This window comes from Garra rufa, unplaced genomic scaffold, assembly GCF_049309525.1.
Source record: "Garra rufa unplaced genomic scaffold, GarRuf1.0 hap1_unplaced_305, whole genome shotgun sequence".
Classification (NCBI taxonomy): domain Eukaryota; kingdom Metazoa; phylum Chordata; class Actinopteri; order Cypriniformes; family Cyprinidae; genus Garra; species Garra rufa.
Window position 1 is genome coordinate 1 of NW_027394573.1, and position 14891 is coordinate 14891.

General features: G+C 36.0%; 1 protein-coding gene across 1 annotated transcript; it reads right to left on the minus strand.

Moving 5' to 3' along the window:
- Positions 1–13842: 13842 nt before the first annotated feature.
- Positions 13843–14352, minus strand: chsy3 (chondroitin sulfate synthase 3; the record flags this gene model as incomplete). The annotated part of the gene is made up of 1 exon (XM_073832912.1): positions 13843–14352. A coding segment is annotated over one exon (510 nt), but the record flags the coding sequence as incomplete, so codon positions are not given.
- Between the last annotated feature and the right edge of the window lie 539 nt (positions 14353–14891).

The window sequence follows — 14891 nt, forward strand, 5'->3', positions numbered from 1 at the left end:
TAGGAAACAGATGCTGCTGGTTTTCATTCGCATTAGCTGGGCTTTGGCATGTTTGCCTGTTGGCATGGAAATGACGCCAAAACCACAAGAACTCCACTCAAGCCACGCAGAGCCGACCGTACGCTTAGTGCTGCATACAAATCCTGCTTTACTCTGACAAGACTTTGGACAAGGTTTGGATGCAAAACTATTAAAGGTGCTTACTTGAAGGCCAAAGCTAAATCGACTTTTGCCAATTGATATATGTTTTAATAAATAATTTTTGCAAATATTACCGTATTTACTGAAATTAATACTTTTATTCAGTAAGGATGCATTAAACTGATTAAAAGTGACAGTAAAGACATTTATAAATGTTACAAAATGTTTCCATTTCTCATAAATGCTGTTCCTCTGAACTTTTTATTCAAAGACTTAAAAAAAAAAAAAGTAGCACGGTTTCCACAAAAATATTAACAGACTTCTGAAGGAGCATGTGACACTGAAGACTGAAGTATTGATGCTGCAAATTGATGCAGCATAGAAATAAATTATATTTTAAAATACAGCTGCAGGCAGCGATTACCATAGTTAAAGTGCTTTAAGGCATTTAAGCACATAGGAAAAAAAACATTATGTATCAAGCCTTTTTTTTTTTTGCAAATACAGGTAATTTGCCATCAAAATATTATGTTTTGTTACAATTATGACTGTTATAGCGCTAGTTGTGGTTCGATCTCATTAAAACTTTGCATGCTTGTTTAGAATCACCCATCGCATGTGCTCTCCAGGATTCATGAAGTTTTGAGCTTTCCTTTCGACTTTATAGGATTCTGGGTAAATTCAGACAGGCCCCTTTTCTAAACGACCCCATTATAGCTTCCCAAAGGGTAAATTTCAACATTTTCTTTGATAATTATTGGCCTAGACAGCCCTGCACAGTTCAGATTCAACCCTAATTAAACACACCTGATCGAGCTAATAAAGTAATTCAGGCTTGTTTGACAGCTACATGGTTTGTGCGTTAGAGCAGGGTTGGAACTAAACTCTGCAGGGCTGCGGCCCTTCAGGACCGGAGCTTGACACCCCTGGCCTAGAGAGTCCAGTAAAATTGTGCTGCAGTGTTTTTTCCAAATTGAGTAAAAAACCTAGAACTAGTTCGCAAAAGTAGGTTTTTTGCATCATCTTAATCATTGCATCTTCAACAAACGATTTGATTGACAGCAGTGGTTCTAGAGGCAAAGCTGTCCGGAATGAGGAGTATTGTCATATGAAATGAATATCGCACATATGTGCAAAAAACGTGCAAGGCACAATCATTTAAGCCCCTGGAAAAGTGTGATATCGCCCCCAGTGGCTGATTTCTTTCAAATTAGCAAGACCGTGCACAGCGATTATCATGTTGATAGGACAAATGGATGCATAGGTATAGCCTTTATGTTTTATGGCCAAGCTCTATGATTTGTCCTGTGACCTGCGATTGACCTCTTATAAAAATGTTCAGAGTTTGGCAAAGATATCTCATTTCGTTCAGGAGTTATAGGCATTTTACTAAAAGTGGCCCTGCCCCTTTCAAACGTTTTGTCTTCCTTTTACAACGGTGCGTCAAAATTTCAACTTTCTTTTTTTTTGATAATTATAGATATTCACCCTCCAGAGAATCTTTCTGCACTGGTTCAGTTCCGATTAGGCGAAAAACCTAGAACTAGTTCAAAAGTTGCAAAAAAAAAAAATTCCCAAAAACCCAAAAATTACAGATCACTGATCTGTGTCCATATTAACAACTACAATAGGGTTTCAGCGCTACGCGCTTGAACACCTTAATATACTCAAATGAAAAAGAGTTATGTGAAATTGCAATATTCCACAGTATTACAGTTTTTACTAGGGCTGCACGATATTGGGAAAAAATTACATTGCGATATATTTTTTTCCTGCGATATACATTGCGATGTGTACAAATTCCTTTATGTTCATCAGGTGTTTTGAACTGCTTAAAAATCAAATAATAATTCAAAAATAATTGGGATAATTTTGTGAGCATTTTCAAAGAATAAAAAAATTGAAAAGTATAATCAAAACCCTGAAATAAAATACTTTTTAAAGCTTATTTTGGGTTGTTTCATAAACAGTAGAGCCTTGATTTGCCTGAATTGACAGTGAATAAGGCGAGTCAAACTATGTTATGAAATTAATAATGATTGTTGCTTTTACCCTGATGAAAGGGAACTCATTTTGAGAATGAAAAGAGGACACTTCATTATCACATTAAGGAATTAACATGAGCGACAAAATAAGTAATTTAACATTTTATTCAACAACTTCTTTTTTGAAAACAGATTAGTAAATATATTTTGTGACAAAATTTGAAAAAAAAAAAAAAAAAAAAAAAATTATATATATATATATATATATATATATATGTCAGAAGATTCTTTTTTTTTTGCGTTTTGCATACTTTGTTTAGCCAAAGTAAAACAAGTGTTGCTCATCAGCTAACGAAAAAGATTAAACTTTTCAACAACTCTATAAAAAATTGGCTTCTTTCTCAGATCTGTTGCATAAAGTAAATATAAATATTCAAATACACCAATTTGGTGCTTCTGTATGCATTAATTTACTCATTGAAGCGGTTGTTGCTGCATAAAATTCCACTTGTGCCTTGCATTTGTTGTACAGCTCTGGGATGGCAATTTGAGAAAAATAAGTGCGTGACGGCATAACGTAAGGCTTGTCAAGCGAGCGGATCATGTTTGTAAAACCCTGCTCGGTGACCGTGTTTATTGGTACCATGTCTTTCGCGAGGTGAAATGTAATAGCATCAGTGACATCTTTCTGTCGCTTAGAGCCCTTCTCGTAAGGCGTCACACTGGCAAACGCATCCGAAATAGTTTTTTGCTTTGGACTGCAATCTGATCTGGTGTTGCATTCGTCATACAGTGCTTTATGGTGCTGACTTAAATGGTCAAACAAATTCGTAGTGTTTCCGCGAGTTGTGGCAACAACTGCCAGGCACTCCCGACAAAGCACCTGTTTTTGGTCAGCATCATCCTTTTTGTATCCAGAATACTCCCATACAACCGACGTTGTGTTTCTTTTTGCGACCAAATCTTCCATTTCGGCGCTTTTCTCCCGTCCCGCGCTCATTTCGTCATCCGCACCAAAGAGTATGTGCGCACGCAGAGACTGCATGCATGAAGTAGGTGAAGCAATGTGTGCTTTGTAGTTTTTAAAGAACACTTAAATATGAGTTAATTACTTTATATTAGACAAATATAGATCCGTGAATAGAAAGTTTAGAGATATAGAAAGTAAATTTTTAAATCAGACACACATAATTTTATTTTTATTTTGCGCAGCATCGTGACTGCCGCGATGTGACTATCGTGCATGCGTACATTGCGATGACGATGCTGAAACGATGTATCGTGCAGCCCTAGTTTTTACTGTATTTTTGGTCAAAGTAATTTGAAAAGCAGAGCAAGTTATTATGTTTTGATGAAAGACCAAACACAAAGACAAACAAGACATTCTCTGCATTGTGTATTAAGGTGCTAAAAGGATTTGATAATGAATTTTAAATTGATCTATCAATCTACTTCTAAGAAATTATTGTACTCGACAAAAGCTGTTCCAAAGGGAAAACGTGTGTTGGAAAGATAAGAGAGTAGCATTTGCAATGAGTGATGAGTCTATACTGTACAAAAGATGAACAGAGAGAGACACAGAATGTGGAAAGCTGCTGATCTTGTGGAAAAACTTCCTTCATTCAGTTTCGCAATGAAATGATAAATTACTGATGATAATAACTCTGCGAATTGGCAAATCCAGACTGCATTGCTCACAAAATGTTTGGACAGTGTCCGGCTGAGTAGGAGGCTTCAAAGTGCATAGACGTCTAAAAAAATAAATAAAAATAAATAAATACAAATTCCTTGAGGAAGTTGCACAAATGTCAAGCATATTTTCAAATGGAAACATTTTTTTACAAAAAAAATAAAACATAAAACAAATTAAATAAGGAGTTTGCAAAAAGGAAAAAAGAAAAACTAAAATGAAAACGTTAAAAAAGAAGTTTTGCTAATATATTAGCATGCATTTTAATTTTATCATCTGACTAAATTAACAAGTTAGGAAGGAGTCAGCTAATCCAGTTAATGTTGCTCAATCATAAATGTGACCCTGGACCACAAAACCAGTCATAAGGGTAATTTTTCATCTGAAAGATGAATAAACAAGCGGTTGATTTGATGTATGGTTTGTTATGATATGACAATATTTGGCCGAAATGCAACTATTTGAAAATCTGGAATCTGAGGGTGCAAAAAAAAAAAAAATCACCTTTAAAGTTGTCCAAATGTAGTTCTTAGCAATGCATTTTGCTAATCAACAATAAAGTCTTGATATATTTACAGAAGGAAATGTACAAAATATCTTCATGGAACATGATCTTTACTTAATATCCTAATGATTTTTGACAATTTTGACCCATAGAATTCATTTTTGGCTATTGCTACATATATACCCATGGGTCACAAATGTTAATTCAACCTCAACTAAACTGTAGACAAAAAAAACACAAATAATTGAAGTCTTTAAAGCTATTAGCAAATCATAAGCGCAATATGACTCAGTATCGCCTGAGTATCGCCAAACAATGTGGAGTTTGTCCATTGAAAGGGCAACACAGACTTGGAAGCTCTGTGTGTTTATGAATAAGACTGAAACAGTAAGCAATGAGAGTGATAAAGCGCACTACACAATGGCCAATGACTTGTGCAATCATATCTGTATGCAAACAGCTGGAGAGATATTTACGGCTGTTACTCCACAGAAGGAGCATTTCAAGCTTGCTGGCGTTCACGCTCCAGCAAAACCCTTTAACTTCTGTTTGCGTGTATTTTTAAATGTAACTAGTAAACATTTATTTGCTCATTGCAGCTATAATTTTAGCATCCTGCTCGGGAACGCCGAGGAGCAACAGAATAACACATACACGAGTCCAGCGGCCACAGGATGTCTGAAAATACACCAGGTTTGCCACATACACGGCAGTCTGCTGCGAAGAATTCGAATAAGTTGTGAAGCAGAGAGACAGAGACACCTCCGTCTTTCAATTCTGAACATGGAGATCTACACGTCACATTTAGCTGCTCCTTGTTAGACAGACAAATTAAAAACGTGCGAAGAAAGCTGGAGACAGCGTGATCACACGTCTGGGGAAAGATGCATCAGAAGCAGTGAAACCTAATTAAAGGGTAAATAATAAAGGTCACGACTTGGAAAAATAGACGAACGATGAACCCATTTGATGTTCTAACAGAGGCAAACAAGAAACCATGTTGGTTTAGTTCACCAGAAAACAGGTGAGCAAAGCTATGAAGAGCTAATATTGTAACTTTAACAGACTAAATCAAATCAAGCTCAGAACATTAAATCATTGGGAACGTGTAATATGATTGAGTACTTATTCTGTGTGCTGTCAAGGTCACCTTGGCTTCAACCCAAACATGTACAATCACGCTTTCTCCTGCCATCTAAATTGAAATAAACAGCCGATTTGGAGCTTCACGTGGATTTTAATACATGCATACATGGCAATACACAGCACACATAAATGTTGGGTAAAACAGATCATTTTTAATTCATTTAGGACTTGTCAGTGGAAAATAAAACTAGTATACACTATGATTCAACAGTTTGCTGTTAGTAAGATTTAAGGTCAAAGCAAAATTTTATTTTGTCAATAGATATACAATGACTATATCCGAGTTCACATTTAGAAGCAGTGTAAAAACATTGGCTGATTTTCACTTTGGTCTGAACAAAAACAGCAGACAACCTTATTGGAAATGCAAATTCATTCTCTGCCAGCAGGTGGTGCTTTAGGAACGGCAGAAATATTGTTGTACCATTTAAGACTTATGGCCTTTCTTTCAAGTAATGAATGTTTTAAGTCAGCAAGGATGCATTAAACTGATCAAAAGTTAGAGTAAATACATTCATAATTGTTACAAAATGTTACGGTTTCTCAAATGCTGTTCTTTTGAACCTTTTTACTGAAATTTTTTACTGTTTCCACAAAAATATTAACTGATTTCTGATCGTGTGACACTGAAGACTGGAGCAATGATTCTGAAAATTCAGCTTTGCATCACAGGAATAAATTGCATTGTAAAATGCATTCACATAGAAAAGAGTTATTTGAAATTGCAATGATATTTCACAATATAACTGTATTTTTGATCAATGAAGTCATTTATGTAGTCTATTGTGGGTGCTGTCGAGGTCAACTGGACTTCAACCCAAACATGGGAAATCAAGCGTTTTAATCTATATTTAGCTTTCTACTCCCATCTAAATTTTAAAAAAGGGCTGATTTGGAGCAACTTCACGTGGATTTCAATACATAGCACACAAAAATGTTGGGTAAAACAGATCATTTTTAATTTAGGACTTGTCAGTGGAAAATAAAACTAGAATACACTATGATTCAACAGTTTGCGGTCGTGAGATTTAATGTTTTTGGAAAAAGTCTCTAATGCTCACCAAGGCTGCATTTATTTAATTAAAAATACCGTAAAAATAGTAATATTATGAAATATTATTGCAATTTCAAATAACTCTTTTCTATGTGAATGAACTTTACAATGCAATTTATTCCTGTGATGCAAAGCTGAATTTTCAGCATCATTACGTCAGTCTTCAGTGTCACATGATCAGAAATCATTCTGCTGATTTGCTGCTCAGGAAATGTGTTGAAAAGAAAAGCCATGAAACATTTTTTCATGATTCTTTGATCAATGGAAAGTTCAAAAGAACAGCAGTTATTTAAAATAGAAATCATAAATGTCTTACTGTCACTTTTGACCAATTTAATGCATCCTGGCTGAATTAAAGGATCACTTGTTTTTGATCACAGTGCATTCTGGAATAGACATCAAGATACCATATTGCCTTAGAAATGAACAGAATATTTTCAGGCCGTCTATGATGTCTTATAACGCCGTCCACCAGCAATTATATTTTGGAACAGATACAATATTATGGAAAACAAAATTCCATCCATTGTTATAACGCCACAGCGCTGCATGAAAATGCACAATAACCCAAGAATTGTTTTATTATGGCAGACAAACATTGCGGGTCAAGTTCCGGCACAAACTATTTGCGCTTTTGAGAAAAGCTTCACATATCCACGCACCGCCGCCAATCCTCAAAACACTATAACTGAGCGCAATAATGACCCATCTCACATAGATCTCCAAAAAAGATTCCATGAAAATGGCCACAAAATACAGGACTGCATGGCAGTATAATTCCGGGCTTCGCCGAGTGGCAAGAAATAGACGCGACTACAGGCGTTTGTTTGTTAGAGCCCGAAGAACAGAATATGCGTGTGGGAGGCTGACTTCCTGTGGATGTCTGAGCAGAAAAAGAAACTGAAGACTTATTGACACAATATGCGACACAGAGAAGAAGGTGAGAGGACGGAGGTCTAAGCATGAAGTGGTTTAAGTGCTAGAGAAAACGAAAAGATTTATCCTTCTATATGATGGTGTTTAAAACACAAAAGTCAATATTTTGAGTATCTGTGATGAAATGGCTTAGAAAATGCTTTTGCACCAACCACAAGGACCAACTTTCTAAACAAACAAAAGCAAAAATGAAAACAAAACTGACTTTCCTAAAAGGTTTCTGGTCTTATCGTGAACAATTAATTGCTCTAAAACAATTCATAGCTTCAAAATGTTGATTCAAATGTTACTGGATAACATTGATCAACAGCCAAACAGCACCTCAAGGGTTTATGACCTTATGACAAAGATCTGTGGTCACACTGACACAACTGATATACATGGGAATACATGCAAGTTTCACTTCTGCTGAGTTCGCACAGGGAGCTGAATCATGCGTGAGAGAGCGCCTGTAATTGAAACTCACAGATAGATGCAATCATCATTACACGGGAAACCGGAAGCAGATAAAGTCACGGCACGAAGCCAACGTGATGAGAGATGTCAAAATGTCTCGAGGGCCTGGCTGCAGGCCAGATGAGACATATCCGTTAGAGACTTTGTGTGAAGGAGAAAAGACCTACAAAACACAGCCACGACTTTTCTGCTCACCAAGTCTGCATTTATTTGATTAAAAATTTGGTAAAAACATATTCAAATTTGGAGATATTATCACAATTTACAATAGATGGTTTCTATTTGAACATGTAATTTATTCCTGCGGTGCAAAGCTGCATTTTCAGCATCATTACTCCAGTCTTTAGTGATCCTTGGGGAAATCATAATTCTAATATGCTGATTTGCTGCTCAAGAATCATTTCTGATTATTATCAATGTTAAAAAAAGTGCTGTGCATGACTTCTCAGGGTTCTTTTCAGATGTCTTCAGTGTCAATTTTGATCAATTTAATGCATCCCCACTGAATAAAAGTATTAAAATTACAATTAAAATAGTAATATTGTGAAATATCATTGCAATTTCAAAAAGCTCTTTTCTATGTGAATGAATTTAAAATATAATTTATTGCGGTGACGCAAAGCTGAATTTTCAGCATCATTACTCAAGTCTTCAGTGTCATATGATCCTTCAGAAATCATTCTAATATGCTGATTTTCTGCTCAAGAAATGTGTTGAAACCAAAAACCATGAAATTCTTTGATAAGTGGAAAGTTCAAAAGAACAGCATTTATCGGAAACAGAAATCATATGTAACATAAATTTCTTACTGTCACTTTTGATCAATTTAATGCAAATTTGATTTCAAATGTATGACTTATGACTTCTCAGGATTCTTTTCAGATGTCTTTAGTGTCACTATTGATCAATTTAATGCATCCCCACTGAATAAAAGTATTAATGTGTTGCTTTTTGCAATTTGCCTGATCAATAAATAGGTATCTGAGATGGTCTATCTATTTTAACAAGACAACGGACTGACCAAATAAAAGCACTGACAGTTTAGTGACAACAGAGTCATAAATCAAGGGCGCAGATGGAAAAAATGTGGAGCCCAATATTGGCTTTCAGCTTCCATTCTTTGTGACGGCATTTACGGCTGTTTTCTGAGCAAACAGATGGGGCTGACAACTAAATAATGGCTAAAGAAGGGCTTGTCAATATCAATCAGAATCTGAGCGATCGCTTAGAGTCACATGACGGGAGACAAAGCGCGTACGGCGCGAAAAGCGAGGAGCATCTTGCATTGTTCTTGCTCGAGGGCTGCTCGCTATTTTCAAAGGAACAAACTACCACTTTACAACGCTCCTAATTGGCACATTTGTTTGGAATATCTAAGACAGCTCTTCTTTCGGTTGTAATTTGCGAGTTGAAGTCCCACACGTCGTTCAGACAGAACATCTGTGACAGTATAATTGGTGTAAAGATTAACCAAACTGCTCTAGCGAACGAGACGCCTTCACTTCTGCATTCAATGGCACGGTTCAGGAAAGGGATTTTTAAGGACTTTCTCTGAGAGTATGTTACACAACAGCTTTCTATGTTTTACTGAAAAGCGCAAAAAGATTCAAACTTTAATATGTATCACAACAGCAAACTTATACTACAGCTGGTTCAACAGTGACAGTAAGCACATTTATAATGTTACAAAAGATTAAAAAAAAAAAATGCTGCTCCTAAAATGGTATTTAAGCTTTTCATCAAAGAATCCTGAAAAAAAGACACTGCATCACTGTTTCCACAAAAAAAGCAGCACAAATGTTTTTAACATTGATAATAATAAGAAATGTTTCTTGAGCAGTGAATCAGCATATTAGAATGAATAAAAATTATTATAGAGGCTCGATAACACTTTACAAAAAGGTTTCATTAGTTAACATCAGCTAACTACATTAGTTAACATGAAATAAGAATGAACAAATCTTCTAAAGCATTTATTATTCTTAGAATTTCTTAATATTTACTAATGCATTATTACAATCAAAAGTTGTGTTAGTTAACAATAGTTAATGGACTGTGAACTAATATGAACTAACAATGAACAACTGTATTTTTAACTAATGTTAACAAAAATTAATAAATACTGTAATAAATGCATTGTTCATTCATTGTTTGTTCATGTTAGTTAATACATTAATGTTAACAAATGACACCTTATTGTAAAGCGATATCATATGCTCTTTAAAGCTGTCATCACAGAAAAAAACTTGTTTATTAATGTATTTTTAACTTCATTTTTAAATGAATAATTAATGAACAGTTTTGATTTTATATACACTGATTTTTTTATAATGTGCATAATTTAGATTATGTTCTAATGTTCAACTTCATAATTTTAAAATAAATGAAAACAGTGAATTAATTGAATTATCTATATATTTACCTATTTAGTAATCTGTTATATTTTTATCTATTATTTATTTATTAATATCTATTATTTATTAATAAACTTAATTTAGATTTATTATTTGTAAAATGTATATTTTTAAATATTCTAATTATTTGTGATTTTTTTTACTTATATTTAATCTGTTATATTATTTATCTTCTATATTAATAATTGCTTCAATTCATAATTTAGATTTATAATTTGTAAAATTTATATTTTTAAATACTCTAATTCTTCATGTTTATTAATTTATATTTAATCAGTTATATTATTTATCTATCATTTATTAATATTTTATAACAATTTTTTTAAATGTTCTAATTCATCATTACTCAATAGAAATTCAATATAATAATAAAAAAATAAAAATAATAATATATAATAACATTTTAAATCATTTTAAGTTTTAAATACACTGTATGGTTATTTTTAACACCAACAAAAAACAACAATACTTATTTTACTATATTTAAACTGTAAATTATTGAAGCCTTGTCGAGCCTAAGAATCTTCTTTCAAAAACATTAAAAATCGTAAAGATCCCAAACTTTGGAATGTTACTGTATATATCCATCACGGAGATACTGCCCATCAAACGCACACATCAGCAGGAATGGCAAAGACAGAACGGTTATGTTTAGACACTAACATGTGGAAGGCAGTGATGAGGGCAGGACAAGGTCGGCATGTGAGAGATACCAGAGCAGCTGTGAGACATCCCAGAAACACAGCTTTAATAAGACACAGGTGACAAGCTCCGGGCTGAGCGCTGCGAAGATTTGATATCACTGGTGAAGTGTAAAAGATTAGATAGAAGAGTGTCTGTCCGTGCAAAACACCCACACGTCTCTGTGATATCCTGGCCTCTGGATATGGCTCGACTCCCGCGGTCAATCCAGGAATCATGCAACTGTACATTCGAAGCAACTTAGCAAATTCAACAAATTAGATGCTAGAGTAAAACGTGTCCGTTTTGTTACTGGCTACTTAAACTGCACACAGGAATCATCTCAAGCAGCTGCGAGCCCAAAGCAGAGGTCAGATGAGACTGTTTGCGCTCTGGCCATAAACAAACAGAAGTCGAGCGGCAGCACAGACAGATACACATCTGAGGAGCTCCAAACAGACAAAGACGCTTAATATCAGTATTTAAGGGAGTAACCAGCTGCCATTTTGAGCCGTGAGGTCTTTGAGGTCACTTTACGAGGCTGAAGCTCTCGCGGGGCCCGTCGAGACTTGCATCGCAGTAGGTCCCGGCCGTTTCCATAAAGAACCAGAGGCAGAACGCTCCGACATTAATAGCAGGTTGCCCAGCTGTGCCGTCTCTAACTAATCCTGCACGGTTGTAATTAAAGCACACATCAAATGCGCATTAAAATCCCAGCGGCCACAGTCACGGGGGAGACTCGTTAGGACTCCAATTCCACCCCATTCCACAAGCCGAAAAAGATTCATGCAGCACCTCTGATAACTTTCCAACCCTTTAATTTTTCCGTCTTGCAAATTTGTGAAGAGCTGTGTCACATTTAGGGTGACGGATCGCTCGTGTGGCTCCTTCATCGGGAGCGGATGGAAAAAAGGTAATCTCGACTTGACGGATGGTTTTGGTAGACTAAACGATACGCAAAGACTTAATCGAGATGTTGGAGAAAAATGCAAAGTGCTTTACTCAAAACTAGCAGAAAACTGGAAAGCGCAGCTTCATGTCATTAGACTGAATCCAAAGCCTATTTAAAAGAAAAAAAGAAGGAAATCCAGATAAAACATTAATAAAGCCACACTAAATATCAGTTCCCTTTCTCTTTTCCATAGTAAACACCTTTAGATGTAGATGGAGGAACATGCCCAGGTCGCATTTCACTGCAAAATCAAAGACTATTTTAGGATTATGATATTTTGCACTGTGAATATTATTTTAACAAACGTTAAGCAAATTGAGCTCATGACCGCAATGCATTCAGGTCCAAGTTGCTTTATTGGCAACAGTCATGCTCAATACATTTTCAATACCGCAGTACAGTAGCTCATACTCAATTGCACTTGAAAAAGGTCTTACATTAGACTAATAATCATTAAAAACATATGTAAGGATTTTTGCCATCATTAACATAAGATTTTTTGAGGTAATGTGAATTGGCAGTGGAAGTTTTTCTTTATAATATTATTTTATAATGTACAGTTGAGGTCAAAAGAATCTTCAAAACAAGGGGGATCATACAAAATGCATGCTATTGTTTATTTAGTACTGACCTTAGTAAGATATTTCACATAAAAGATGTTTACATATAGTCTGCAAGAGAAAGCAATAGTTGAATTTATAAAGCTGGGGGTGAAAACTTTTGAACAACATTTTGCAGATTCTGAAAGAGGGATGTCAACTTTTGACCCCAACTGTACTTTATCATTTCTTGTCAATGCAAAAAAAAACAAAAAAAACAAAAAAGGACTGTTTTACTGTAACAATTTACAATAAGATTATATTTGTTAACATTATTTAACTACATTAGTTAACATGAACTGACACTGAAAAGCATTTTTACTAATACACTATCGAAATTAAAGGACATTTCATGGACCTGAACTATCAATAAACAGTTGTATTTTTTAACTAATGTTAAGAAAGATTAATAAATGCTTTAAAAAAAATGTATCGCTCATTGTTAGTTAATGCATTATTGGCCTTATTGTAAAGTTTACCCATGCAACTGGATAAAATGTAATACGAATCTAACAAAAGTCAAGAATTATTGGAAACGAAAGCATCTAGAATCACTTGAGAGTCATGAAAATGCTGCAAAAATCTATTGTGGTCCTAAAACAGGTTTAATTTTCGTCATGCAAAAAGGAAATGTTTAGTTTTTGTCTGAAATATGATGAACATGTTCTCTGGACACTGCATTAGATTCACCTGGATGCAAATTACTTCTTTTTACAAAGCATTTCTCCGTCTTTTCACGTTCACAAAAAGAAAGGGGGAGGAAGAGGCCCTTACAGCACATTATGAACTCCATTTATTGAAGAGACGATGACTCATCTCATCTCTGCAAGGCCAGAGGTCACACTTTTCAAAAAGTCAGCGTCCAAAGCTTCATTTCCTATGAGTCACTCCATAACAGCCCTTAGAAAACAGCTGATCTAGACCAACCATCCCTGGACAGCAGAGACGGGCTGCGCTCCCGTTTGATAGCGTTCCACTATTGTCCAGCTCTCTATCTGTAATACCTGTTCAGGTATCAGCGAAACCCTTTGAAGGATCAAAGCCGCCTGGGAGTTTTGATGGTGAAAAGAACGCAGGCCTTTTCTGATTTCGCTCCAACCTATAATTTCCAGTACCCGAAAATTGCAGCTCAGATTTTCAAACAATACGCATTAGAAACCTCGAGCCAGAGCTGCTGGAAATATAGGACACTAATAATTATGCAAATGTAACCCTGCTTGGTCACGTGACCACCGTGGCCCTGTAATTACACAAGCGTATCCAGGTGTATTGCACGTTCTTACCTCATAGGACCAGACGCATTGGACGCCGGCGAATCGGCGCACGCAGCGGCCCACCTCCACGTCCTCGTGGGTGGTGTACATCTCCTGCAGGCACTGGCGGATGTGGGGCACCATCCGGCGCAACACCTCGCGGCTCATGATCACACCAGGGCCGCCCATGCAGAAGTTCTCGCCCGGTTCCAAGGCCAGCTTGCCCAGTTCGTCACGGGCGCCCATGCCCGTCTGGCCGAGAAAGATGGCCTCGCTGCTGTTGAGACTCCTTAGGAAGCTCTCCAGCTTCTCGCTTTTGATGTAGACGTCGTCGTCGGCTCGCATGAACCACTCAAACTGGTCCAGGTAGTGGTCATGCATGTACTTGAGCATCATAAATGACTTTTTCTGTGGAGGGTATGAGTCGTCCACGTTCTGCAAAGCCACGATGGGGATGGGGATCGACGTGTCTGAACCCTCGCTGGAGAAAAACTCCACTTTGCCCGGGATGCTCTTTGCCCAGGTCCTGTATGTTGCAAAAAAGGAGAAATATGTGTGTGAGCACCATAACACAAAGGAGATGATTCAGTAAACAGTTCTCAATTAGTGATCAACCGATATATAACGTCCATCATGTTACCAATATACAGTCTAACCAAAATTTATTCAGACAACTTCAACATTTCTCACATTATCATTTCGCTATAGTTTAGAAAATGGTACTAAAACATGACAAGACCTTAGAGTTAAGCTGTTTCAGAACAAATTCATCTTGATAATGTCAGATAACGTTGATAGAAAGGTATGTAACAAAACATGGTCAGGTTGAAGTAACAAACCAAATTTTTAGTCCCTATTTTTCTCATTGGTAGTCCACTGTATGAAAATTTTTGGGGTATAATATGTCAGACAGTTGACTTTATTTAGCTATGCTCACTTACGTAAATGAACTATAGTGTCCTGCACCAACTAGTTAAATAAATGAATAATTTTTGGTTTGACTGCATCACAATATAGTTGGATATTTAACCCCAAAATGTTTTATACAGTACCAAACAAAACCGTTGTGTCTATCTTTC